We start from the raw sequence: 27,988 nt of genomic DNA, 5'->3' as shown, positions 1-27,988 counted from the left end.
ACCCCTCTGCTCCCCTACACGCGGTGCGCTGCTCTGCCTCGGAGCGCAGCGGCTGCTGCACAGCTCCCCTCTCTCTGCGCCCCTCCTGGGCTTCCCATCCGTGCACAGCTGTGCCCCTGCAGCCCCCTGCACCCCTCACACACACACACACCGCGACCCTTCCCCGCGCCCACCTTCCCCTGCCCTCGGCACCCCCAGCCCCCGTTCTGCCCTCTTCCCCCCTCCGAGCTCCCCTCGCACACCCCGAGTCCCGCAGCCCTCCCGCCGCTCCCGGCCCCATCCCTTCCATGCCCTCCGTCTCCCCTCACTCCATTCTCGGCCCCATCCTTTCCCTCTCCCGGCCCCATCCCTTCCATCCCCTCCCTATCCCCTCACTCCATTCTCGGCCCCATCCTTTCCATCCCCTCCGTCTCTCCCCTCACTCCATTCCCGGCCCCCTCCCCTCCGTCTCTCCCCTCACTCCATTCTCGGCCCCATCCCCTCCCCGTCTCCCCTCACTCCATTCCCGGCCCCATCCCTCTCCCGGCCCCATCCTTTCCATCCCCTCCCCGTCTCCCCTCACTCCATTCCCGGCCCCATCCCTCTCCCGGCCCCTTCCCCTCCGTCTCTCCCCTCCCGCCGCTCCCGGCCCCATCCCCTCCCTCCCCGTCTCCCCCGCCCCGCTCCCGCTCCGCTCCCGCCCGCCGCCGGCGCCGCCCCCGCCGGTCCCTCCCGCCGGTGCCTCCCGCCCGCTCTGTGGGCCGAGCCCGGCGCCGCGGCCGCCCCAGCTCCGCTCGGGCTGTGGCGGGGCGGCTCCAGCCCTCGCCGCCGCGGCGGCCCCGCCGCCCCCCGCCCGCCCGCCCGGCCCGGCCCGGCCCGGCCCGCGCCCCCGCCCGCCGCCATGGGCGCCGCGGCCCTGCGCGCCCTGCCCTGGGCGCTGCTGCTGCTGGGGCCGCTGCTGCCCGGCCAGGTCCTGCAGGCCAACCCCATGCTCACCTCCGAGGGGCAGCCCGCGCCGCTGCCCGGCGCCGACGTGCCCGGCTTCACCGCCGCGCCGCCCGCCGCCCCCGAGCTCATCCACCCGCTGAAGGAGCAGCCGGCCAACGGCTCGGGAGAGGGGCACGCCAAGCCCCGCAAAGCCTTCCCGGTCATCGGCATCGACTACAAGCACGTCCGCATCCCCTTCGAGATCTCCCTCTGGATCCTCCTGGCCTGCCTCATGAAGCTGGGTAGGTGGGCGGCGGGGTGGGGGGAAGGGCTGGAGAAGGGGGGACCCCCGGAGCGGGATCCCCCGGGCAGGCGGGACAGACACCCCCGAGCATCCCAAGGAGCGACCCTCGTGAGCTTCTACCAGGAGGGACCCACCGAGCATCCCAGGACGGGACCCCCTGAGCATCCCAGGGCAGGACCCCCTGAGCATCCCAGGGTGGGACCCCCTGAGCATTCAAGAGTGGAACTCCCTGAGCATCCCAGGGTGGGACCCCCTGAGCATCCCAGGGCGGGACCCCCTGAGCATCCCAGGGCAGGACCCCCCGACCATTCCAGAGTGGAACTCCCTGAGCATCCCAGGGTGGGACCCCCTGAGCATCCCAGGGTGGGACCCCCTGAGCATCCCAGGGCGGGACCCCCTGAGCATCCCAGGGTGGAACCCCCTGAGCATCCCAGGGCAGGACCCCCTGAGCATCCCAGGGCGGGACCCCCTGAGCATCCCCAGCTGTGTGGGACAGACACCCCCAGTTATCCAGGCAGTGACTCCTGTGAGCATTCCAAGGAGGGACCTTGGAGCATCCTAGAAAATTCCAAGGTGGGACCACCCCAAACATCCCAGGGCAAAACCTCCTGCACATCTGCAAACCTCCCGGGCTGGCTGGGCCGGGGTGGGCACTGCTCTCCCCACGACCTTGGCTCTGTGTCCTGGGCCTGGACAGCGCTCCCCGGTCCCTGCGCTCCCGCAGCCTGCTCCGCGCCTGGAGCGGGCCCGAGATGCTCCTGACCCCTGCTTGCCCCGGGGCTTTCCCCCCCTTTGACACTTAGGGAGGAGGCATCCAGTTTGCTCACTTCCTCTCCAAACCACAGGGTGCCTTTTGTAACCTTGGAGAAGTGACTCAAACCCCTGGCGCTGCTCCGGCCTCCCCTTCTCCCCTGCGCAGCACACCGGGCTGGGTTTGCCTCTGCTGCAGAGCGTCCCGCGGTTCCCGCATTAAACAGAGCGCCTGGGGCTGGAAAAGTCACCGGCTCTGGGAAGGCATCCCTCCCAGAGGGATGCCTGGGAGCGGGGGTTGTTGACAAAGTGTTTTCCAAACTTCTGCAGCTGGATCAATACCAGCCGAATTTCCCCCAGGCTGTGATGTAACGCTGTCCCCGGTCCCGGCAGCGCAGGGGTGGAGCTGGCCCTGCTCCCATGGCTGTGGTAAAGCCAGGGGACAGGTGAAATGCTTGCCTTGGAGCAGGTGAGGAGGGAAGGGAGCTCTGCACTCCTTCATTTTGTTCCTCAGTCGTGGTTTAGTAACACTCACTTATGGGGTGCTCCAGCTTGCCGAGGGAAATCCTACTTTGGGAGCTTTTTAAAGCTGGTTCCTGTTGTGAACTGTGCCCTGTCCTGGTCTGGAGGGGTCTGAGAGACCCCCAGGAGCTCACTCAAAATACCCTCCTCAGAACTGTGAGCCTGCGTGGGCAGGTGAAGCCCCATTTCCAATTCCATTCAATCCCTCCGGAGTGTTTTATTTAGTGCAGGCAGAGGAGTGAGAGCACTTCAGACCGGAGGCTTGCCTGGGAGGGAGGCAGGCAGGCAGGCAGGGTGGAGCCAGGTGGGAACCTCGGGGTTTGTGCCTTCCTGGCAGTGCCCAAAACCACCTGGGGCACCTTCAGCTGTCCCTGGGGAAGGCAGATCTCCTTTGGCAGGGCTCTGTGTTGCACTGCACCTTCAGCCCTGCTCGGGGAGCAGGCAGTGAGGAAATCAGGAGGATCTGCACGGAAGCTGGTGGAGAAAGGAGGGGCCAATGGCCTGCGGGCGTGCCGGGGAGCACGGGAGAACTGCCTGGAAAAGAGCAGAATGGGCAGGGGGAACAGCTCTGGGCCACGGATGGAGCTGCTGGGACACCCTGCCTGCCCTGTCCCTGCTGGGACACCCTGCCTGCCCTGTCCCTGCTGCTGGGACACCCTGCCTGCTCTGACACTGCTGGGACACCCTGCCTGCTCTGACACTGCTGGGACACCCTGCCTGCCCTGTCCCTGCTGGGACACCCTGCCTGCCCTGTCCCTGCTGCTGGGACACCCTGCCTGCCCTGACACTGCTGGGACACCCTCCCTGCCCTGTCCCTGCTGGGACACCCTGCCTGCTCTGACACTGCTGGGACACCCTCCCTGCTCTGTCCCTGCTGGGACACCCTCCCTGCTCTGTCCCTGCTGCTGGGACACCCTGCCTGCCCTGTCCCTGCTGGGACACCCTCCCTGCCCTGTCACTGGGGGAAGCTGCTCCTGCCACCCTTACTTGGAGTGGGGGCTCGTTCTTGCTGCAGGAAAAGTTGTGTGTGCCAGCTGTCAGCTTTGATGCTACAGACATTGTGCAAGACTGTGTGTTTAAGGGGTGTATTTGAGGAGAGGCTGCCCTGCAAGTTTGGCAAAGGACTTTGGAGGTGGCAGGTGCTCTGCAGAGCTCCAGAGATGCTGATTATGCCAAAATCCACACTTTAGCTTACCCACACCTCTGACAGGGCCTTGACAGTAGGGCTGCCCTGGGGCACCCTTTTCCTTGGCCTCCTCTCCAGGGTTTTGCATTTCTTGTTCCTGCTGCCTTGGCAGGTAGTTCCCAAGCTGCTGGTACAGCTCCCTCTGCTCATCAGCTGCAAACACATCTCACTGCTCCGTGTCCATATCCCAGCCTTGTCTGCCCAGCCCTGGATCACAGGCTGTTGTTCAGCAGCAGCAAAAGCAGCTCCTCCTGTTGTCCCATCCAGGGGATTTGTCCTTTCAGCAGCTCTCACTGTGAGTTCCTTTGGGGAATCAAAGGTGTGAGTTGGGCCCTTCCCTCTTGCTGCAGTTTTTGTGAAATGCCTCAGAGATGGTTTCTGGAGGATTCCTCACCTGCCAGGGCACAGAGGGATGTGTCATCCCAGCATGTCCTGCAGGCATGGGCTGTTCTGCTTTGTTAATCCCGTGGAGAAGGGGAAGCTGCTGCTGGCTGCTTCACTGAGTACTCACATGGTGTTTTAAGGCCGTCTAGGGGAGGAGGGGGTGAGGGGCAGCGACAGCCATGCACAGGTCAGGTCTGGTGGTGGCCTGGCTTTGCCAGGAGAAGCCTTGGCAGCTGCAGGTTGCTACCAGAGATGGTCTCAACCTGTTGTGTTGTTGCAGAAGGTCAGGCCTTCATAAAACACCCCAATGAGGAGCTCTCTCCAAGGCTTTGCAGGGATAGCCTAAGGGTTCCTTCACACCCTGCTAGGGAGTGGTTGGGAAGCTGAGGGCTTTCCCAGCAGGAGAACTCCACTGTGCAATTCCCTCTCTGAGCATTGACCTTTCAGCTCCCAGAGGTGTTTAGGGGAATTCAGGTTTGACTGTAAATACTTGCTGGTTTCGAGGGGAAGGGAAGGAGTGAGTCAGGAATGCAAATAACAGATTGTGGTCAGCAGTGCCTTTGCTGGCTGTGCTGGGGCCCAGCAGGCACAGCTCTGTGGTGAGCACCAGCTCTTACCCACCTTGGGGAACAGCTGGGGTACCTGTGTCTCCAAAGTCTGCTGGCCCTTCCTAAAGCCAGAAACAGAGTGAAATTCCACTAGCCACCTTCCACTGGGGCATGACCTTTGTCTGTCTGCACCAAATGGCTTCCCAGCCTCCCTGGAGCATCCTGGCCACTCCACCATCAGCTCATCATCACAGGCTGTGCTGGGTTCACCTTGGCTGGAAAGGAACCTAAAATTCCTGTCTTGAGCCCAAGGTTTGAACGTTGGCTGATGCCTTTCCATTGTTCTGTGCCCACCAGGCTGCTTTATCACTTCCCTCCTCTGCACAAGAAACTAGGATGGAAAAAACCTCATGGATCAAGATAAAGGCAGTTTAATAAAGCAAAAGCAAAGGTCGCGTGCAGAAACAAAGGGAAACAAAAGATTTATTCTCTACTTCCCATCAGCAGATGATGTCCAGCCACTTCCTGAAGTACCTTCAGGAGCACGCGGCTGCTCCGGAAAGCAAGTGTCGTAATTCCAGCTGCCCACCCTCTCTTCCTATTCACTCTTGGCTTTTCTGTGGTGTGGAACATCCCTTTGGTCAGTTTGAGGCAGTCCCAGACTGCTGCCCACCCCCACCCCTGGCGAGGGGCAGATGTGGGGGCAGCTGTGATGCAGTGAGTTCTGCTCAGTGTTAGCAGTGAGTGCTGCTCAGTGTTAGCAGTGAGTTCTGCTCAGTGTGTTAGCAGTGAGTGCTGCTCAGTGTGTTAGCAGTGAGTGCTGCTCAGTGTTAGCAGTGAGTTCTGCTCAGTGTTAGCAGTGAGTGCTGCTCAATGTTAGCAGTGAGTGCTGCTCAGTGTTAGCAGTGAGTGCTGCTCAGTGTTAGCAGTGAGTTCTGCTCAGTGTGTTAGCAGTGAGTTCTGCTCAGTGTTAGCAGTGAGTTCTGCTCAGTGTTAGCAGTGAGTTCTGCTCAGTGTGTTAGCAGTGAGTGCTGCTCAGTGTTAGCAGTGAGTGCTGCTCAGTGTTAGCAGTGAGTTCTGCTCAGTGTGTTAGCAGTGAGTGCTGCTCAGTGTTAGCAGTGAGTGCTGCTCAGTGTGTTAGCAGTGAGTGCTGCTCAGTGTTAGCAGTGAGTTCTGCTCAGTGTGTTAGCAGTGAGTGCTGCTCAGTGTGTTAGCAGTGAGTGCTGCTCAGTGTTAGCAGTGAGTGCTGCTCAGTGTTAGCAGTGAGTTCTGCTCAGTGTTAGCAGTGAGTTCTGCTCAGTGTGTTAGCAGTGAGTGCTGCTCAGTGTTAGCAGTGAGTTCTGCTCAGTGTTAGCAGTGAGTGCTGCTCAGTGTTAGCAGTGAGTTCTGCTCAGTGTTAGCAGTGAGTGCTGCTCAGTGTTAGCAGTGAGTTCTGCTCAGTGTTAGCAGTGAGTGCTGCTCAGTGTTAGCAGTGAATGCTGCTCAGTGTTAGCAGTGAGTGCTGCTCAGTGTTAGCAGTGAGTGCTGCTCAGTGTGTTAGCAGTGAGTGCTGCTCAGTGTTAGCAGTGAGTGCTGCTCAGTGTGTTAGCAGTGAGTGCTGCTCAGTGTTAGCAGTGAGTGCTGCTCAGTGTTAGCAGTGAGTTCTGCTCAGTGTTAGCAGTGAGTTCTGCTCAGTGTGTTAGCAGTGAGTGCTGCTCAGTGTTAGCAGTGAGTGCTGCTCAGTGTGTAGCAGTGAGTGCTCTCAGTGTTAGCAGTGAGTTCTGCTCAGTGTTAGCAGTGAGTGCTGCTCAGTGTTAGCAGTGAGTGCTGCTCAGTGTGTTAGCAGTGAGTGCTGCTCAGTGTGTTAGCAGTGAGTGCTGCTCAGTGTTAGCAGTGAGTTCTGCTCAGTGTGTTAGCAGTGAGTGCTGCTCAGTGTTAGCAGTGAGTTCTGCTCAGTGTTAGCAGTGAGTGCTGCTCAGTGTTAGCAGTGAGTGCTGCTCAGTGTGTTAGCAGTGAGTGCTGCTCAGTGTGTTAGCAGTGAGTTCTGCTCAGTGTTAGCAGTGAGTGCTGCTCAGTGTTAGCAGTGAGTGCTGCTCAGTGTTAGCAGTGAGTTCTGCTCAGTGTTAGCAGTGAGTGCTGCTCAGTGTTAGCAGTGAGTGCTGCTCAGTGTTAGCAGTGAATGCTGCTCAGTGTTAGCAGTGAGTGCTGCTCAGTGTGTTAGCAGTGAGTGCTGCTCAGTGTGTTAGCAGTGAGTGCTGCTCAGTGTGTTAGCAGTGAGTTCTGCTCAGTGTTAGCAGTGAGTGCTGCTCAGTGTTAGCAGTGAGTTCTGCTCAGTGTGTTAGCAGTGAGTGCTGCTCAGTGTTAGCAGTGAGTGCTGCTCAGTGTTAGCAGTGAGTGCTGCTCAGTGTTAGCAGTGAGTGCTGCTCAGTGGTAGCAGTGAGTGCTGCTCAGTGTGTTAGCAGTGAGTGCTGCTCAGTGTTAGCAGTGAGTTCTGCTCAGTGTGTTAGCAGTGAGTGCTGCTCAGTGTGTTAGCAGTGAGTGCTGCTCAGTGTTAGCAGTGAGTTCTGCTCAGTGTGTTAGCAGTGAGTTCTGCTCAGTGTGTTAGCAGTGAGTGCTGCTCAGTGTGTTAGCAGTGAGTGCTGCTCAGTGTTAGCAGTGAGTGCTGCTCAGTGTTAGCAGTGAGTTCTGCTCAGTGTTAGCAGTGAGTTCTGCTCAGTGTGTTAGCAGTGAGTGCTGCTCAGTGTGTTAGCAGTGAGTGCTGCTCAGTGTTAGCAGTGAGTTCTGCTCAGTGTGTTAGCAGTGAGTGCTGCTCAGTGTGTTAGCAGTGAGTGCTGCTCAGTGTTAGCAGTGAGTTCTTCTCAGTGTTAGCAGTGAGTGCTGCTCAGTGTGTTAGCAGTGAGTGCTGCTCAGTGTTAGCAGTGAGTGCTGCTCAGTGTGTTAGCAGTGAGTGCTGCTCAGTGTTAGCAGTGAGTTCTTCTCAGTGTTAGCAGTGAGTGCTGCTCAGTGTGTTAGCAGTGAGTTCTGCTCAGTGTTAGCAGTGAGTTCTGCTCAGTGTTAGCAGTGAGTGCTGCTCAGTGTTAGCAGTGAGTGCTGCTCAGTGTGTTAGCAGTGAGTGCTGCTCAGTGTGTTAGCAGTGAGTTCTGCTCAGTGTTAGCAGTGAGTGCTGCTCAGTGTTAGCAGTGAGTGCTGCTCAGTGTTAGCAGTGAGTTCTGCTCAGTGTTAGCAGTGAGTGCTGCTCAGTGTTAGCAGTGAGTTCTGCTCAGTGTTAGCAGTGAGTGCTGCTCAGTGTTAGCAGTGAGTTCTGCTCAGTGTTAGCAGTGAGTGCTGCTCAGTGTGTTAGCAGTGAGTGCTGCTCAGTGTTAGCAGTGAGTTCTGCTCAGTGTTAGCAGTGAGTGCTGCTCAGTGTTAGCAGTGAGTTCTGCTCAGTGTTAGCAGTGAGTGCTGCTCAGTGTTAGCAGTGAGTTCTGCTCAGTGTTAGCAGTGAGTGCTGCTCAGTGTGTTAGCAGTGAGTGCTGCTCAGTGTGTTAGCAGTGAGTGCTGCTCAGTGTTAGCAGTGAGTTCTGCTCAGTGGTAGCAGTGAGTTCTGCTCAGTGTTAGCAGTGAGTTCTGCTCAGTGTTAGCAGTGAGTTCTTCTCAGTGTTAGCAGTGAGTGCTGCTCAGTGTGTTAGCAGTGAGTTCTGCTCAGTGTTAGCAGTGAGTTCTGCTCAGTGTGTTAGCAGTGAGTGCTGCTCAGTGTGTTAGCAGTGAGTGCTGCTCAGTGTGTTAGCAGTGAGTTCTGCTCAGTGTTAGCAGTGAGTTCTGCTCAGTGTTAGCAGTGAGTTCTGCTCAGTGTGTTAGCAGTGAGTTCTGCTCAGTGTTAGCAGTGAGTGCTGCTCAGTGTGTTAGCAGTGAGTTCTGCTCACTGTTAGCAGTGAGTGCTGCTCAGTGTTAGCAGTGAGTGCTGCTCAGTGTGTTAGCAGTGAGTTCTGCTCAGTGTTAGCAGTGAGTTCTGCTCAGTGTGTTAGCAGTGAGTGCTGCTCAGTGTGTTAGCAGTGAGTGCTGCTCAGTGTGTTAGCAGTGAGTTCTGCTCAGTGTTAGCAGTGAGTTCTGCTCAGTGTTAGCAGTGAGTTCTTCTCAGTGTTAGCAGTGAGTTCTGCTCAGTGTTAGCAGTGAGTTCTGCTCAGTGTTAGCAGTGAGTTCTGCTCAGTGTGTTAGCAGTGAGTGCTGCTCAGTGTGTTAGCAGTGAGTTCTGCTCAGTGTTAGCAGTGAGTTCTGCTCAGTGTGTTAGCAGTGAGTGCTGCTCAGTGTGTTAGCAGTGAGTTCTGCTCAGTGTTAGCAGTGAGTTCTGCTCAGTGTTAGCAGTGAGTTCTTCTCAGTGTTAGCAGTGAGTTCTGCTCAGTGTTAGCAGTGAGTTCTGCTCAGTGTTAGCAGTGAGTTCTGCTCAGTGTGTTAGCAGTGAGTTCTGCTCAGTGTTAGCAGTGAGTGCTGCTCAGTGTGTTAGCAGTGAGTTCTGCTCACTGTTAGCAGTGAGTGCTGCTCAGTGTTAGCAGTGAGTGCTGCTCAGTGTTAGCAGTGAGTGCTGCTCAGTGTTAGCAGTGAGTTTTGCTCAGTGTGTTAGCAGTGAGTTCTGCTCAGTGGTAGCAGACACTGCTGCTGCTCTGCAGCCTGTGCCACTCACAGAGTCACTGCTCTGCCTCTTCTGGCAGCCCTGCAGTGTCTGGGGTGTTCCCTGCCCCTCCAGACCCAGTGACAGCTGCCACTGCCAGCCTGGCACTCACACAACTGTCCTCACTGTGTGCCCTCTGTGCCCCCTCTGTGCCCCCTCTGTGTCCCCTCTGTGTCCTCCCTGTGTCCCGTCTGTGTCCCCTCTTTGTCCCCTCTGTGCCCCCTCTGTGCCCCCTCTGTGTCCCCTCTGTGTGCCTTCTGTGCCCCCTCTGTGCCCCCTCTGTGTCCCCTCTGTGTCCCCTCTGTGTCCCCTCTGTCTCCCCTCTTTGTCCCCTCTTTGTCCCCTCTCTGTCCCCTCTCTGTCCCCTCTGTGTGCCCTCTGTGTGCCTGTTGGGCTGGGGTAGAACAAGCCAGGGCAGGGTCTGTGCTCAGAGGGAGCCCAGAGCTGTGCCAGGGTGGCTCAGGTGGGGACACACTTGTGCCTGGGGGAGCTTTGGTGTCACACCTGAGCCTGCTGTGCCAGCACTGCACTGTGCTTGTGACTGTCCTTTGGAGAGACCACTGGTCCCCAGCACTGGAGGAGCAAGATTAAGGAAACTCAGAGCCTGTGAGCTGGTGATAGCTGGGGAAGAGCAGCAGCTCAGGGTGCAGGAGGAGTTGTGGAGCCTCACAGAGGCCCAGGGCATGCAGGGCAGCTCCCAAGCCTCGAGGAGGAGAGGCAGTTCCAAAATGGCCAGAGAAATGTTTGTAGAAGCTCGTGGCTGCTGCCTGGCAGTGAGATTTGGGTGCTACAACTCTTGGGTATCAAAACACGTGGGTGCTTTTCAAATGTTTTTATCAGCCCACATCCCTGCCCTGAAATCATGGCTTTTGGAGGGGCCACCCCAAGGTCTAACAGAGCCCTGAGTTGAGGAGCTGGAGGAGTCCTTTGTGTAGGGTTGATAAGCAGGGTGGGAAACCTGCTGTGGTGGCTCTGGATGGAAGAACTCGATCTTGAAAGCAGACACAGCAGAAACACCCTGGAGCAAAGGTGGGGACACCTCTGCCAGTGGCACCTGCAGGGGTGGGGATGGGACAGCAAGGAAGGATTCCCAGAAGTGCTTTGGTGTTGGGAATAGGAGTGTGTGACTGGGAAGGGGGTGCTGGGGGTGTCTGTGACCCCTGTGCCACAGAGGGTGGCTGTGCTGGGCTGTGGAAGGGGCAGCTCCTGCTGGATCCTGCTGCTGCCTGGTCCTGGTTCCCTCCCCGAGCCCCGGAAAATGTTTGTCCTGTTTCTGGTGGGAATGTTTGTTCTCCAACCTGGCTCACCACGTGTTGACTGCAGACACTGTGCTGGTGAGAGCTCTGAGATCACTCCAGTGCCCCACTTGTCTCAGGAGCTGTTCAGGGGAGCTGGGCCCTGGTGACTCACTGTTGGGGAAGGATTTTGGAGCCCTGCTGCAGCTGGTGCCACAGAAATGTAAATTGTCGTGACAATGAATTTAAACAGGCTCTTCCAGTGCAGACTTGTTGCATTCCCTCTCCCTTATTGGGGGATGGTCCAAACACATGCTCTGGCTCCCTTTCCCCTGCTTTGCCATCTCAGAAAAAACAGCCATGGCATTTATTTTCCCCTCTCTGATCTGCACATTGCGGGTGTCTGAGCTAGAAAACATCCAAACTGTTCCTTCTGTGGATCTGAGAAAACCATTAGTTTAATTATGGCTGGAAGAGTGAAAGGTTCCTGCTGTGAAATACGGGATGGTGATGGAGTGGGGAAAGCAGAGCAGGTCTGTAATCACAGCCATTCCTGCCTGGTGAGCCCTGATGTCCATTAAGGCAGGATTACACTCCATGGCAGCCGTGGCTTTGCTCCCTGCAGGGACCCTGCTGCCTGTGGCAGCTTCTGGACCTCGAGGCCCTCAGCAGCCAAAGCTTTTGTTTCATCCCATTTATCAACAAAGGCTTGGAGACCTGATGCTGGGGTCAGGGAAGGGCTGGCTGCCCACACAGGCTGCAGGTGGAATTTGGGATGTGGCTGTTGCAAGTCCTGTGGCAGCCACAGCCCAGACTGGAGCTGGCCTGACTTTCAGGGAGATGCCATGGAGCTGCTCCTCCCCTGAGACCTCCAGGTGACCTGGGCTGGTTTGTGCCAAAATTTGGCCTGTTTGGTTCATGTTCTTCTCCCAAAACTGCCCAATCACCCAAACAGTTTGTCCAGGACTCCCAGAGATGCTGGAGCTCCCTTGGGAAGAAGTGGCGTGGAGGACAAGTCTTCTGTCTGCAATTAATGCAACTAAATCATCTGCTTTGGGGTTTGGGAAGGGAAAACCAGGTGGTGGTGGAGGGCAGAGAGTCATTCTTGGGGTGACAGTAATCCTGTGGCACAGAGGGACTGCAGCCCCTGTTGTGCAGAAGAGACACAGGTATCTTGTACTAACCAGATGCTCATTGGGCTTACAAGTAAATACTTCTTTGGCATAGCCCTTCCCTTTTCCCTGCTGCAAGCCCTGGTTTTGGTGTAGGTGCAGAGGTGATGGGGGCTCTGAGCCTGCCCCAGGGCCGTGCAGGGCTGGTCCTTTGCTCCAGCATCCTTGGGGCTGAGGGCACCAACAGGGGAAGAGCAGTAATGGGGATGAATTACTGCAGCTGCCTTGTAAACATTTGGTTTCTTTTATTTTTTTCTTCTGTGTTGGGTCCCCAAGGCCTAATTTGTTCAGATAAAACCCAAAATCCCCACAGAATACTCTGTGAAAACACAGCCTTGCTGAGTGGAGCTGGCGCTGGGTTACACCTCATGCCCTGTCCTCACTGGGCTGCCTGAGTCAGCAGCAGCTTCTTCTCACCCACTGGGGCTCAAAATTAGTGGCACAGATTTGGTGAAAACTTCAGTGTTTGGAGATGAGGGCCAGGCAGCTTCCAAGGGAGCAGCAGAGGGGCAGGGGGTGGTTTGAGCTGACCCAAGTGGTGGTGGCTGATCCTCTCACTCCACGGGGGTGCCACATCTCTTCTCCATGCTGCAGGATAATATCTCACAGTCCCCTCTGATTGTACAGTGTGCTCCAGTTGTGTAAGTTTTGTCATGTTCTCTCCTTTGGCTCTTTCCCAGGGCAGCAGAGCTCGTGTGTTTCTGCTTGGGAAGGAGGAAACCAAGTTGAAAGCTCAGCAGATGGGCGTGCACACACTCGTTGCTGCCTGTTTGTTGGAAAAGGCAAGATCCAGGGCTGATCCCTGCTGGGGTGGAGCAGTGAGAATGACTGGTGGTGTGTCACCTCTGGGGTGCAAAGATCTGGTGTTCCATCGCCCCTGTCCTGGGGCTCCTGCCCAGAGCCTGCCTGCAGAAGGGCTCGACTGAGGCTCATTTGAAGTTGGGTGTTTTGAGTGGAAAGTTGAAGAATGCAAAGTACTTTTTTAGTCAGAAGAGAACGCAGGCAGTTTTCTTGGAGTGACTCACAATCATCTCGGGTCTTTGTCCCCGGAAAGTTTCAGTACAATCGACCTCCAGGGACAGCACTTAAATCCCACTTACCAGAGGGTGCTCTGGGGAAATAGTTCCCCCTCTTGTGCAAGACACACGTTTCAGAGCAGACACCCCGTGGCTGCAGCTTATTTCTAGTGCCTGGAATTATTCTGCATTTTGGAGTCACCACATGCTAAGTCTTAATGAGGGATTTGGAGAGAAGGCAGCTTCCCACCCCACTGTTGGAGATTTACCAACACACACGCCAGGGGCACAGACTTAAGCACATAGAGCCCTTTAAAGAGAAGAGCTGGTGTTTCCAGCCCTGTTAGTGCCTCAGTTTCCCTTGGGAACACTTTTCCCACAGCAGCCTTGTTCCCTGGGGGTGGGTGTGCAAGGAACAGCTCCTCTCCTGTCTCAGCTGCTGTGGAGGGACAGCAGCTGGGCTGGGTGTGAGGAGCCCACGGTGGTGCTGGTGGCTGCAGTGGTGTCTGTGTGTGGTGTCACACTGTGCAGAGGTGTCTGTGTCACACTGTGTGCAGTGGTGTCTCTGTGTGGTGTCACACTGTGTGCAGTGGTGTCTCTGTGTGGTGTCACACTGTGCAGTGGTGTCTGTGTCACACTGTGTGCAGAGGTGTCTGTGTGTGGTGTCACACTGTTCAGAGGTGTCTGTGTCACACTGTGTGCAGAGGTGTCTGTGTCACACTGTTCAGTGGTGTCTGTGTCACACTGTGTGCAGTGGTGTCTCTGTGTGGTGTCACACTGTGTGCAGTGGTGTCTGTGTCACACTGTGCAGAGGTGTCTGTGTCACACTGTGTGCAGTGGTGTCTCTGTGTGGTGTCACACTGTGTGCAGTGGTGTCTGTGTCACACTGTGCAGTGGTGTCTGTGTCACACTGTGTGCAGTGGTGTCTGTGTGACTGTGTCACACTGTTCAGAGGTGTCTGTGTCACACTGTGTACAGAGGTGTCTGGCCAGGAGGTGACAGTGGCCACTGCTCGTGCTGGCGTGTGCTGAGGGTGGTGTCACTTTGCCTGGCCCTGCAAAGCCCGGTAGTAATCAGTGCTAATTGCAATTACTCCTCCCTGCTGTCCGAGTGGACGGCAGCAGGTTGTTTCCTGAAAAGCTTTTGTTTGTCCTTCCTGCCCGTGTTCCCGGTGGACCCTGCCCTTCCTGGGAAGGGTGGTTGGCATGGCTCTGCCTGGGCTTTGTGCTCACCTCAGCCTGGCTCAGGTTTAACTCTCCCCAAGGCTCGAGGGCCAGCAGGAGCTGGAATTAAAGGCTGTGTGCTGTGGTTGAGGGCGAGGAGCTGGGAGAGCATCTGGAGCCTTATTTTGTGTTTGAGGCACTGTCTCTGCATCACCTTGAGTCCCTGCTGCTCCAGAGCTCCATCTGCACCCAGCAGTGTGCAGGCTGCCTTTGCACCACGCAGATCTTAACTGGGAGGATTGTATGCAGAAATCCCCTGGCACTGACCCCTCCTAACCCAGCTATTCATGGCATCCAGCGCCTTGCAGCAGCTGAAGGAATCTGGGAAGAGCCAGCTGCTGAGAGTGAGTTATGTTTAGCTCCTTGTCCTCTCCCTGGAGCTAAAGAAGTTTTTCTAAACCTTAAACCTCCTCAAAATGCACAAGTCCAGCTGCCACCACTGTTTTGAAGGATATGAACCTGGGTGAGGATGGTGTTGCCCTGTAGAAAACTCAGTTTTCAGTGTGCCAGGCAGGTCCCAGCCTTGCAGGCCTGGTGAGGAAGAGTCACAAAGGAGTCTTGAGACAGCAGCAGCGGAAATGTGGGTGGCAGTGTGTCCCCGTGTGCTCTGGGGAGGATTCAGGGTCCCGCCCTAGGAAAGCTGAGTGGAGCCTGCCCAGAGGCTCTGAACAGGTTTGGTGGTTGCAGGTTTGGGAGTGGCTCTGGGACGTGCCCGGGGCAGGAATGCAGCGGCAGGATCGGGGTACCCGGGACACCGGGGCTGCCCCAGAGCTCGGGGGAAGGTGGGTTTGGCACCTTGGGCAGCTCTGGGCCTGGAGAGGGGTGAGGAGAGCTGCTCCATGCCCAGCTGTGCACAGCTGGCCCGGGGAGAGGGTTTTGCACCATGTGGTGGCTCCCAGCCTTGGCGCCTCCCCAGCCATCGCTGGTTCTGTGTTCTGGAATGCTGCAGCCGTGGGGTGACAGCCCGAGGGCCCTGGGGCTCGCAGCCTTTAATGGCAGTCAGGTCTTTCTGAAAATGTGCTTTTCTTGCAGAGTGTCCTTGGCTTCCCTTCTGGTGTGAAGGAGAAGCATTATCTAAACACAGGACTGGAAATTGGGAGCTGCTGGCTTCTCACGCCATTCACTTGGGGACTTGGGCAAGTCCATTTAATGTCTTTTGTCTCTCATTTCCTTTTTACAGCTAGAGAAAATTAATACCAGCTCTGTAAAAGACTCCCAATTGATCTCTTAATTTCTTGTGAGTGGTTCAAGATAAAACCAGGGTACATGCTCTTGCTGCTCTCAAAAAAAAAATGTGTTCAAGTGTTTCTGCTGAAGGCTTCTGCCCATGGATTGTTCTCAGGGCACGCTGTGGTGTGTGTGGGCACCTTCTCCTCCCTGCAGGCTGCTCCAGGTCCTTGCCAGGGTCGGGGCAGTGAGGCTGAGCTGGGAGGGATGGCTGGTGGCTCTTTGGCTGCAGGCTCAGCAGTGTGTGCTGGGTGGGGAATGCACTGCTGGCTCCCACAGAGGGCTCAGCTGCCTCCTCTGGGCTCTGGAAAGAGGGATGAGGGAGAAGCAAAGAAGGGAGCCCATGGCTGTGCTGGAGGGAGGGGTGGGTGCTGAGGCTGGAGGGCCAGGGAGGAGCTGTGGGTGTTGTGGTTCATTCCCGGTGTAAACAGCTGGTGTCTGAGTGAACTCTGCAGGCCAGGCTGCCTCTGGCTGATTCAGAGCAGCATGGCTCTCTGCAGTGCTGCCACAGGCTGCCAGCACCCCTGCACACCCCACACAGCCTGCCCTGCACCCTGCACACCCCACAGAGCCTGCCCTGCACCCTGCACAACCCACACAGCCTGCCCTGCACACCCCACACAGCCTGCCCTGCACCCTGCACACCCCACACAGCCTGCCCTGCACACCCCACACAGCCTGCCCTGCACCCTGCACACCCCACACAGCCTGCCCTGCACACCCCACACAGCCTGCCCTGCACCCTGCACACCCCACACAGCCTGCCCTGCACACCCCACACAGCCTGCCCTGCACCCTGCACACCCCACACAACCTGCCCTGCACTCTGCACACCCCACAGAGCCTGCCCTGCACCCTGCACACCCCACACAGCCTGCCCTGCACCCTGCACACCCCACACAACCTGCCCTGCACACCCCACACAGCCTGCCCTGCACCCTGCCCCCCACAGCCCTGCACCCTGCACACCCCACACAGCCCCTGCCCCCCTCCTGCACACCCCCACACAGCCTGCCCTGCACCCTGCACACCCCACACAGTCTGCCCTGCACAACCCCACACAGCCTGCCCTGCACCCTGCACACACCCACACAGCCTGCCCTGCACACCCCACACAGCCTGCCCTGCACCCTGCACACCCCACACAACCTGCCCTGCACACCCCACACAGCCTGCCCTGCACCCTGCACACCCCACACAGCCTGCCCTGCACACCCCACACAGCCTGCCCTGCACCCTGCACACCCCACACAGCCTGCCCTGCACACCCCACACAGCCTGCCCTGCACCCTGCACACCCCACACAGTCTGCCCTGCACACCCCACAGAGCCTGCCCTGCACCCTGCACACCCCACACAGCCTGCCCTGCACACCCCACACAGCCTGCCCTGCACGCCTGCACACCCCACACAACCTGCCCTGCACACCCCACACAGCCTGCCCTGCACCCTGCACACCCCACACAACCTGCCCTGCACCCTGCACACCCCACACAGCCTGCCCTGCACCCTGCACACCCCACACAACCTGCCCTGCACACCCCACACAGCCTGCCCTGCACACCCCACACAACCTGCCCTGCACCCTGCACACCCCACACAGCCTGCCCTGCACACCCCACACAACCTGCCCTGCACCCTGCACACCCCACACAACCTGCCCTGCACACCCCACAGAGCCTGCCCTGCACCCTGCCAGGGAGGGGACTGGGCTTTGCCTTTCCAGGGGGGCACAGGGCAGGAGGGAGCTGGGCTCATCTGCATGCAGCTCCTGGCTCCTGCCAGGATGCACTGATGCCTTTGGTCATGTTCTCCAGGCTGCTCAGCTTTTTGGGGACCTTCCTGCATCTCCAGCTCCAGCCCTACATGGGAAGGGCAGCCCCGGGGTTTCCAGGCAGTGCCATCATCATCATCATCATCCCTGGAATTGCTCTGCTGGAGCCCGTGGCTGGGAGGGGCTGCAGCAGCAGGGGCTGCAGTCTGGCACTCCCTGCATGCCCCTGCAGCATGGCCCTGCTGTGGCTGCCACGGGCCTGCAGGCACATTCCTGCTGCTCTTGCTGCAGCCACTCAGCTACCAGAAGAGACTTTGCCCTTGCACTCAGTTGCCAGAAAAGCTGTGCCCTTGCCCTGCTGCTGCTGTCTGTGCCAGGGCTCAGCTGCTTGTCCCCTGCTCCCAGCTGTGTTGTGCCAGTGGCTGGTGCTGGGTGGGAAGGAGCTGTACCCCCTCCCCTGCCCCAAGAGCTGCTTTGACAGCACACCAGACCCCATCCCATTATCACCAGAGCAGCTGCAACACATGAAATGGCTCTGAAGAGCTGCTGTCCACCAGGCTCTGTGCACAGAGCAGCCCAGGCCTGTCCCCCAGCCCATCTCTGACCTGTCCTTGGCACCTGGGCCTGGCAGAGCCGTGCCAGCATTGCTCTGCTGCTGCCCTGGCATCCATCCCTCTGTGCATGGAGCATGGCAGGCTCTCAGCATCCTTCCAAGGAGAAAGGCTCTGCCTGCAGCTTCTTTGTGTTTATCCTGCCCTGGGCTGCAGGCTCTGCTCCCCAGAGGTCCCCAGGGAAAGTGAGGCTTGGGAAAGGCAAGTGCTGCTGCCTCTAGCTCAGATGAGGTGTCTGCACTTGTCTCCCCTTCCATCAGAGGGTTTATTCAGAGCCTGCCAGGGGAATTTCCTGGGAGCTGCTGCTGCAGGAGGAGTGTGGAACTGTCAGACATCTCAGCCCTGCTGCACCTGCCCACAGCCCCTCTGGCAGTGCAGGGGAGCATCTGCAGTTCCTCAGGGGTGAAGGGCTCTGCACCAGCCAGGCCTCTGCTCTGCCTGCTGTACCTTGAGGGCTGCACCAAGCCATTCCTCCCGTGTGGAGCCTGCTCCACTTGTGACTGCTTGGCTGAGCTGCAGCAAGGCTGGTACCTGGCAGTGTCTGCTTTTTGTCCTGTGGCTTTCAGGTTTCAAGGCACACAAGGGCTGGCCTGATGCTATCAGCCCTGTTCTTATCTTCTGCAAAGCAGAAGGTCCAGCCAGGTCACCTTCCCACACACACCTGCCTTGCCTCAGGCACTGGGGCTGGACCCACAGGGCTGGGGCTGTACCAGGCAGGAACTGCTTCCTTTTGTGCCCAGGGTGTTTGCTTTAGGTGGGAAAAGGGGTAAATCCAGGGGCAGCTGGGTGGCTGCAAGGTGGGGCTGAGCTGGGTGAGCAAGGTCTGTAGGCACAGGGGTGATAATGGCACAGCAGGGGAAAATAAAACAGTCCCTTCCTCACCTGGGAAGGGACAGCGTGGCTTCTGGGGATGTTGTGTGCAATCCAGCAGGTCAGGGTCTCAGCCACACTGTGCTGGGCACCTTGGGCTGGCAGATCCTGGAGGGAGCAGCCAGGGCTTCATCCCACCCCATCCCATCCCACCCCACCCCATCCCATCCCATCCCATCCCATCCCATCCCTCCCATCCCATCCCATCCCATCCCATCCCATCCCATCCCATCCCATCCCATCCCATTATCCCATTATCCCATTATCCCATCCCATCCCAGTGGATGAAGTTGACCCTGACTCCTGAAACACCTGCAGGCTCTGGGGCAGAGCTGGTGCTGCTGGTTTTTCACCCAGCCCTGCAGCCCCTGCCCACCCCAGTTTGGGGTGCAGGAGTGACCCCGAAGTCAGGGCTGGGTGTTTTGCTTTTCCCTGTCCTGTGCTGGCTTTGCACACTGTGTCCATGGCGAGGTGGCTCTGTGGCCCTTGTGTGGGATCTGCATTCACTCAGTGACTCACAAAAGCAGCATAAATTAATTACCTCCCTGCTTCTTGGCTTTGCTTCGTAATTAGCGGCAACAAAATAATGAGGCTCGAATGAAACATTTGGTTTGTTCGGGAGGAAGTTGTTTTGCTTAGAAGCACTTTCTGTACCTGTGCCTTAACACAAAAAACAAGAAGTCCCCTTCTCACCAGGAAATGGCATTTGGGTGGAAAATCAACGCTTTTCCGTTCTGGATGTTGAAGCCACTGGGTGCTTAAAGGTTGCCCAGATCAACCCAAGCTGCTGAAACCATCCCAAAAAGAGCTGCAGGGGAGCACTGGGGTGACCTGGACCTGCATGAAAGCCCTGCCTGCTCCCTGGTGAAACAGAAGAGGGTTTGGCAGAGCCCAAGTGCGTGATGGCCCCACGTGTGCCCTCCCGTGGGGTGGCTGTGGGCATGAGCTGGGCTGCAGCTCCTGGGCTGGAATTTCAGGGCACGTGGTGACGTGTGAGCTCGTCAGAGCAGTGGATGTAATTTAAGTAGGGTGGTTTTACCCCCTCTCCTGGCAGGGTGACACCAGCCCTGGCCTGCTCTATTTATAGGCGTAAATCACCAGCTATTTAATTCCTTTTGAGCAAGTTCAATTTTCATCCCCTTCCCTCGAGGCTTCCCTGTTCCATCTGCTGCAGCTCTCTCTGTTCTCCTTGCTCCCTGTCTTTGCAGGGAGCTGCTGGATCCAGCTCCATTTTCCAAGGGAGAAGCACAGCAGGGCTGAGCCATCACCAGCAGCAATCTGCAGAGCCTGGCTGATCTTTGGGCAACTGCTGGTCAGGCCAGCGAGGAGAGAAATCCAGTGTGCAGTTTCTGAGGTCAGAGGGTAAATGGAAAGAAGCTGCAGCTGAACTCTGGAGAACTGGGATGGATTTTCCCCAGGGAAAACATTGCAGAATGTTCTGTCACTGCATCACCATGCTCACAGGGCTTTAACCCTGCTGGGGTCTCACCCCCATCCTGGAGCCTCCTCCTGCCCAAGGCACAGCAGGGAAAGGCAGACCCAGGGGCTCAGAGCTCTGCAGCCCCTGGAGCCCAGCCCAGCCCTCCTCCCCTCCCCTCCCCTCCCCTCCCCTCCCCTCCCCTCCCCTCCCCTCCCCTCCCCTCCCCTCCCTGCTGCTTCTCAACAGGAGAAAGAAGGGGATGCTGCTGAGTCATGGCTGTGGATCACTTGTCCCCAGGGCTGGTGACACATTTTGGGGTTCAGCCAGCAGTGCCAGTGTGTGGGGGCTCCCCCTGTGTCTCAGGGGGCGTGGGAGGCATCCACACCTGCCTGCATCCCTCGTCCTGGGGTGGCTGCTGCCTCTCCAGGGGCACCCAGCCCCTGCCAGCCCAGTGCTGAAGGGGTAAAGTGCCCTTTGGAGGCCCTGGTGCTGTGAGACACGTGTGAGAGCCCTGCTCTCTGCAGTGTCCTTCAGAAGGGCAGCCTTTCTGAGCATGCCTGCTTCCCACAGCCTGTGCCTGCTCCAGGGCTCTGCAGCTGCCCACCAGCCCAGCCCAGAGCAGCATCCCCCTGCCCAGACTGACCCTGCATCCCCCACCCCCTTCCAGAGCACTCCTGGGCTGGGAGAGCTCCTGACCCTGCTTAATAATGGAGGGGCTGCTCTGTCCTGCTGCTCCAGTGAGCTGGAGGCCTGGAGGATGGGGCTTGTGTAAGCATTGTCCCCTCTGTGCCTCTCCTGGCTGGCAGGGAGTATCCTGGGAGTATCCTGGGAGTATCCTGGGGGCATCCTGGGAGTATCCTGGGAGCATCCTGAGAGTATCCTGGGAGTATCCTGGGGGCATCCTGGGAGTATCCTGAGAGTATCCTGAGAGCATCCTGGCAGCATCCTGGGAGTATCCTGGGAGCATCCTGGGAGTATCCTGGCTTTCCCAGGCCGTGTGTGTGCTCAGGAATCTGGGCTGGGGCCTCGGGAGCACCTGGCTGTGCTGAGCCTGCAGCTCCTTCCCTCCTCCCTCCCCGGCCTGACAACAGCCAAGTGCCTTTTCTTCCTCCTCCTTCCTGTTTCTTTTCCTCCTCTGGAAGGAAGGGATGTTAATCCCACCCAAACTCAGCCTGCAGGAGGATGTGATGTCTGGTGCAATCCCCAGTTGCAGGGACTGGCTCGTGGGGACAATCCCCTTGTCCCCAGGGCTGGCACAGGGTCTCCTGGTGCAGGCTGGCTCCAGTAGCAGCATTATACATTTTTTAAAATTATTTTTCTTAGTTTTATTCTTTATTTCTCACATCTGAGCACCAGCATTTTAGGGCCCATGGGAGTTGCAGAGCCTCTTGCAGCTGCAGCCCCAGGAATGCCCCAGTGGTGGGAGATGCTGACATCTCCCCGAGCTGGCCTGGATCAGGGAAGTGCCTTTGCCTCCTTTTCTTCATCAAAGGTTTGATTAAAACATTCCTACAATGTTCTTTCCACAGGGTCTGAGGGAGGTCTTTAAAGCAGAGCTCTGACTAAGGCTGACCTTGGATCCCGTGCCATGTGGAGCTGTAGGGCCAGGGAAACTGAAATCCTTCCCTCCTGGCCCTGGGAGAGGCTTTCCAAGGGCTGGGAGCACCTCAGGGCACGGAGATGCCTCAGCCTCAGCTGCAGGGTGGAAGTGTCACCCCTGGCAGGTGCTGAGGGGGCTCTGGCTGGCTCTGACCCCTGCAGGGTGGGATTGCCAGGTCTGGATTGGTGCCACCCCCCTCCACATCCTCCTCCTGCTGGGCTGGGGGTGGAAGCAGATCAGATCAGATCAGGGTGTGAGTCTTAGGCAGCAAAGGAGCTGCTGGATGTGCTTGTCTAACCCCAGGCACAGCATCCAGCAACCCAGAAGGAAAGATCCCCAGTGGGGCAGAGTGTCCCAGGCTGCTTGGTCAGGAGTAAATGTTTTCATGGCACTGCATCCCCCAGCAGCCAGAGCCTTGCAAAAAGCAGCCCAGCTCCCCCTGGAGGGATGGGGTAAACCTTTAGCAGCCAGAATGGGACTCCTCAGGCTTGCAAACCTCCTGGGGGAAATTCCTGATGTTGCCCTCAATTCCCCCGTGCAAATCTACTGACCCCAAAATAAACACCAGAAACGTTCAGAAGCTACAGAACAAACTTCGTCAGAGCCAGCTTTCCTTGCCCAAAGTCCTTTAATTTGGAGGATAGCATTTCCTGCAGATCTTCAAGTGCTTAGACTGTGGTTGAAACTGGGATTCCCATCCCTGAGTCTTTCTGCCCCAGCCCAAGGAGTTGCTGAGCACCATGAAGGGATCCCTTGCTGTGTGTGCCTTGCTGGGCACGTGGGAGCTGGGGGTGTGATGAGGGCAAGGAGCTCTTTCACTAGGAGCTTTTATCTCCTGGATTTCCTTTTCCTTGTTTGCTCAAGCTCTTGGGTTCATGTTTAACTCGTCTGTCTCACTTTTAATGGTTCTGGTGGTGTTTGATGCTGGTGAGAAGGAGCTGCTCCCATGGAGTTTGTTTTCCAAAGGAGGAAGCTTGAGTGACTGTGCTAGGGATTTAGGGATCAGAGGTCACATTATTATTATTTTATTATCATCATATCAGCATCATTTTTAAAGCCATTGTCAAGGCTTATTCCCCTTTCTGCTGCTCCTGGTGTGCCCATGGCTGGGCATCCTCATCTCCCAGCATCCTGCCACAGCCTTCCTCCTCTTCCAAGAGGTGCCCATCAATCACCCAAAGTGGGATGTTGGACCAGGATCCCACCAACACATTGGTACCAAGGAGCTCTGGAATAAAAAATAATGAGCAGAGCAAGCGGGGAGCAAAAAATGGCTGAGATTCAGTGAAATCAAAGGCATAATTAAAATGCAGCCCGTGTAAGTGTATTTTTAGGGCCCTACAAAAAGGCTGTAAACCACTGAATTCCCATCAGCACACGAATGTTCCAGTTTAATGGAATCCTGGGGGCCTGTGGGGAAGAAGTGAGAGATGCTTAATTGTCAATGTTTGTGTTTTATTCATGATTGAACATACTTAGCAAGCAAAAACTGATCTGCTGTTGGCTTCTCGCTGCTTGTGTGGCTTTAAGCCTTATTCCAGCCAGAAAGTGCCTGGTGTGCTGGAAGGGTCGGTGCTTCCCAGTGTTTGCATGTGCAGGGAAAGGGGATTATCACCTCCCCTCCCACAGGAGCTGCGTGCCAGGGCTGCCTGGGGGTGCCCAGAGCTTGTGTGGGCTGCAGGGGATGCAAGGAAGAAGAGAAATCCCATGGGGGAGGATCGGGAGCTGCAGCCGGGCTGGGAAGTCCCTGGGTGCAGGTGATGGGTGTTGGGGGCACTGGGGGAGTTTGGATGTTCCCATCTCCTCCCAGCTGCCCTCGAGCTGTTTGCTCAGGATTGCTGCTGCTGTGGCAGAGCCCAGCTGGGGACCAGACTCCTTCCAGCATCCCCCCAGCACCAGCGACCCTTTGGAGCAGCTGGAATGGTTCCTGGAGCCCGGGGGTGCTGCATCCTCTGGGCTGGAGCCTGTGCTGCAGCTCAGGGGTCTGGGGGCTCCTCCCTTGGAGCTGGGTGGGTGCCCAGTGCAGGTGGAGGAGGGGGGAGCTGGCCCTGGCACAGATGTGGCCCTGCAGGCTCGGGGGGATCTGGCTCCTTGGAGGGGATTGAGTCTGGAATGGCTGCAGATGGCGCGGCCGGAAGGAACACGGCGTGCCAAGGCAGGGCTCCTGGTTTTAAACTGCTTCCCTTGCCAGGGAACAAATGTGCCTCACTTCAAAATAATAATGATATAGCCTGGGAGAAGATCCAGGGAGCCCAGAACCCTCCTGTGGGTGTTGGTGTGCTGGCAGATGCCTGGCTGGGGTGCTTGGTGGGAATGTCATCAGTGGGTCAGAGGCTCAGAGATCTGTGTTGGGAGCTGTGCTGTGACTGACACAGGGGAAATGTGTTCCCTGCACCCCAAGGGTGCATCCTGTCCCTGCTGCAGCCAGCCATGTAAAACCCCCAGGAAGGAGAATTGCATCCTGAAATCCACTAAGCAGCAGCTTGGGTTCTGGCCTGAGACCAGCAGTGCCAGGGTCTGGTTCAGCTGCAGTTTCCACTTGGCAGAGCAGGGCAGGAGGGGAAACTGAGGCACACAAGGAGTGACAGATGATGAGAGTGCAGGGAGGGCTGGGAGCTGGTCCCCATCTGGCACTGTCCCCCTGCAGGCAGCATCCTCCATTCCTGCAGCCAACGAGCCTCTTCCTCCATGCTTCTCTCCAGGCTTCCACGTGATCCCGTCAGTGTCCAGCATCGTTCCCGAGAGCTGCCTGCTCATCGTGGTGGGCCTGCTGGTCGGGGGGCTCATCAAAGGGGTGGGTGAGAAGCCCCCCATCCTCAAGTCGGACATCTTCTTCCTCTTCCTGCTGCCCCCCATCATCCTGGATGCCGGCTACTTCCTGCCGCTGCGCCCCTTCACCGAGAACCTGGGCACCATCCTCATCTTCGCCGTGGTGGGCACGCTGTGGAACGCCTTTTTCCTGGGGGGGCTGATGTACGCCGTGTGCCAGCTGGGCGGGCCCGGCCTCAACCACATCGGCCTGCTGGCCAACCTGCTCTTCGGCAGCATCATCTCGGCCGTGGACCCGGTGGCCGTGCTGGCCGTCTTCGAGGAGATCCACATCAACGAGCTGCTGCACATCCTGGTCTTCGGGGAGTCCCTGCTCAACGACGCCGTCACCGTGGTGAGTGCCACGGGCCTTTGCTCTGGGCAGGGCCTCTCGGGGCAGCCAGGGCGTTCCACACTGCCGGCACCTCCTGCAGCTCTGCCTGCACCAAACCTGGCCCGGCTGCAGAGCCAAAAACAGAGGCTTAGAACACCGCAGGGGTGGGTTGAGGTGAGGTGCTGCACCTGGTGGGCTGGGGAGGCTGAGGGCACGTGCTCAGTCAGGCTCTTGGTGCCCTGGGCTCTGGGAACCTGCTCTGCTGCTGTGCCTGTGCCCTGCCTGTGCCTGTGCCTGTGCCTGTGCCTGTGCCCTGCCTGTGCCCTGCCTGTCCCTGTGCCAGTGCCTGTCCTGCCCAGGGAAGCACAAGGGGCTGCTGCTGGTCAGGCAGCGCTGCCCTGTAGCTGCTGCTCCTGTCATGGGCTCACCCTTGCTGTCCTCCAGCTCCCAGGAGGTGGGAGGGCAGGACATCAACCATGGCACAGGGGAGAACTGGAGGGGCTGAGGGCCAGGCTGGCATCCCACCTGGATCACCCCAATCCAAGCAGCAGCTTTGCAGGGACTTTTGGGAGGTGGGGCCCAAAGAACATCACTGTCCAGGTGCTGGCTGGGCCAGCATGGCCTTCTCCTCTCTGCAGAGCTGACTTCTAAATCAACTTCTAACCCACTGCTTTTTCCTGGCTCTTTTCCCATATCCCAGCTGTCCATTTTGGAGCTGGCTGCCCACCCCTGCTGACAAGGTTCCTGGTGACAAAGAACACTCTGTCCTACCACAGGGCTTTACCCAAGCACTTCTCCCCCATTTCTCAGCAGAGGGGTGCCTGCAGGGTCTGTGTCCCCACTCTCATCCCTGGGGAGTGCTTTTGTCTGCCCCTGCCCCTGTCTCTCCCAGGGCCTGGCCTCAGCAGGCAGGAGCTGGCACCTTGCCCTCCCCCTGCCTGCAAGTGCTGCTATTCCTGCAGGATGCCCTAAATCCTGTTTCCCATCCTGACACTTGCTTTAACATCTCTGCAGTGTAGGAGGAGGCAGCACAGCCCAGAGTCTTTCCCTCAGGTTTCCCTCAGCTACAGAAGCTGTCTAAGGGTTTGGGCTCTTCCCTGGGCTGTGCAGGGCAGATGGTGGCTCTGTGCATCCATCAGGAGTCCCCCAGCCTGGGTCTGTCCTGACCTGCTCATTGGGGAAACAGGAGCAGCTTCTGGCAGGTGACCAAAGGCCCTCCTGGGACCTCTGGGCAGCAGGGCTGTCCCAGGCACATCTGTGGTGGCACCGTGTCCCTGTGGGCACAGAGGACACGAGGCTGGTCCCCCTGGCTCTGTGTCTGCCCCAGCAAAGCACCAGGAGCTGGTTTTGGGTGAGCCTTGGTCAAGCACAGGGCCCAGCTCGGGGTCAGCAAGCACTGCCACAGCCCAGCCCAGGTGTGCCACCCTCCCAGGGGACACGAGGCTGTCTCACCTCAGGGACAGCCTGAGCCCTGCTCTCCTTTCCCCGCCAGGTCCTCTACCACCTCTTTGAGGAGTTTGCCAGCTTCGAGCAGGTGACCATCCTGGACATCATCCTGGGCTTCCTGAGCTTCTTCGTGGTGTCTCTGGGCGGGGTCCTGGTGGGCGTCATCTACGGGGTGATCGCCGCCTTCACCTCGCGCTTCACCTCGCACATCCGCGTCATCGAGCCGCTCTTCGTCTTCCTCTACAGCTACATGGCCTACCTGTCTGCAGAGCTCTTCCACCTGTCGGGCATCATGGCGTGAGTGGGGCTGCCTGTCCCCAGCACCTGCAGGGTCTGCTGGGTGCACCCACAGTGTCCTGTGGTCAGTGCACGGCGGGGTTGGGCTGGTGTTCAGGAGACACGGGAGAGCAGTGAGTGCTGGGGGTTTCCTGCAGAGCCCCAGTGCTGGCAGCCTGTTCCTGTTCTGCTGGGCACACAGGAGCAGGCAGAGCCTGCTGAGCACTCAGGACAGCTGGGTTTGTGCTTCAATGCTCACCCTGCCCTGCCAGGGGAGGGAGAAACCTCCTGTTCCCTTCTCTGGAGGCCTTGAATATTTGCTGGTGGTTCACAAGGCCTGTCCTGCCCTGGGTTTGGTGTCAGAACACAGAATGCTGCTGCAGGGCCGGGGCTGGGGGCTGTCCCTGTGTCCCCATGGCTGCTGAGGGCCCCACCTCACCCCCAGGCTCATCGCTGCTGGCGTGGTCATGCGGCCCTATGTGGAAGCCAACATCTCTCACAAGTCCCACACCACCATCAAGTATTTCCTCAAGATGTGGAGCAGTGTGAGCGAGACCCTCATCTTCATCTTCCTGGGTGTCTCCACCGTGGCTGGTCACCACTACTGGAACTGGACCTTCGTCATCAGCACGCTGTTCTTCTGCCTCATCGCCAGGGTGCTGGGTGAGCTGTCCGTGTGCTGGCAAGGCCCTGAGGTGGAAAAAGAGCCGTGCCATGGTTTGGGTTGGAAGGCACCTTAAAGCCCATCTTGTTCCAGCTGCCATGGGCAGGGACACCTTCCACCATACCAGCCTGGCCCTGAGTGGCCATCTGGGTCACAGTGAACTCTCAGGACCGTGATGGCTCCCTGTGCTGGGGAGGCTGGAGATGACTGGGTGGCACTGCTCCACCGTGGGCATCACCCCTGCTGGTGGTTGGTGGTGTGGGGAGAGGGGCTGAGGCTGTGCTTGTGCCAGACTGGGGTGGAAGGTGCTTGGGGATGTTGAATGAGCAGGCAGCTCTCACCTGCAGCCAGGGCCCCGGGGGGCTTCAGGGCAGGCTCTTTGGGACTGGAGGGGACCCTTGACCGTTCACACAGCACTGTGCTGCTCCCCCAGGTGTCCTTGTCCTCACCTGGTTCATCAACAAGTTCCGGATCGTGAAGCTGACGCCGAAGGACCAGTTCATCATCGCCTACGGGGGCCTGCGTGGCGCCATCGCCTTCTCCCTGGGCTACCTGCTGGACTACCACCACTTCGACATGAGGGACATGTTCCTCACTGCCATCATCACTGTCATCTTCTTCACCGTGTTCGTGCAGGTTGGTGGCACTCAGGCTGTGCTTCCAGAGGGAAAGGGGGCTCTTCGTGGCCGTGTGCAGAGTCAGGGCCATCCCTGACCCTGTCACTGTCCCACGTCCCCAAACTGCACAGTGACACCACAGCAGCAGCTTGGCTTTGCTGAGCCTGTCCCACTCCCAGCACTGTGCCTCGGGCAGAGCTGTAACCCCCTCCCCTCCCCAGGGCATGACCATCCGGCCCCTGGTGGATCTGCTGGCTGTGAAGAAGAAGCAGGAGACAAAGCGCTCCATCAACGAGGAGATCCACACGCAGGTAACGCGCGCTGCCTCCGCCCTCTGCTCTCTGCTTCTGCCACTCCACTGTCACTGGGACCTGCCCCTAAAGCAGTGCCCAAGGTAAGGGGGGGCAGAGCGAGGGCTCTCCCCTGTCTGTGTCGTCCAGTGCCCGCTCTGACCCACACCCCCAGTGCCTG

At 58.1% G+C, this 27,988-nt stretch overlaps 1 protein-coding gene across 1 annotated transcript in view; it reads left to right on the top strand.

Moving 5' to 3' along the window:
* Positions 1-724: 724 nt before the first annotated feature.
* SLC9A1 (solute carrier family 9 member A1) overlaps positions 725-27,988 on the top strand; it is a 32,020-nt gene continuing 4,756 nt past the window's right edge. The window contains exons 1-6 of the mRNA XM_079325572.1: positions 725-1,208; positions 24,075-24,535; positions 26,007-26,257; positions 26,682-26,899; positions 27,334-27,536; positions 27,739-27,828. Coding sequence (XP_079181698.1) covers positions 881-1,208; positions 24,075-24,535; positions 26,007-26,257; positions 26,682-26,899; positions 27,334-27,536; positions 27,739-27,828 — 1,551 coding nt within the window. The 5' untranslated portion in view covers positions 725-880. The remainder of the gene's footprint in view (positions 1,209-24,074; positions 24,536-26,006; positions 26,258-26,681; positions 26,900-27,333; positions 27,537-27,738; positions 27,829-27,988) is intronic.

The sequence above is a fragment of the Erithacus rubecula genome (genome assembly GCF_903797595.1).
Source record: "Erithacus rubecula genome assembly, chromosome: 23".
Taxonomy (NCBI): domain Eukaryota; kingdom Metazoa; phylum Chordata; class Aves; order Passeriformes; family Muscicapidae; genus Erithacus; species Erithacus rubecula.
The sequence above is the reverse complement of the archived record's forward strand: the minus strand, read 5'-3'. Positions and strand labels throughout refer to the sequence as shown.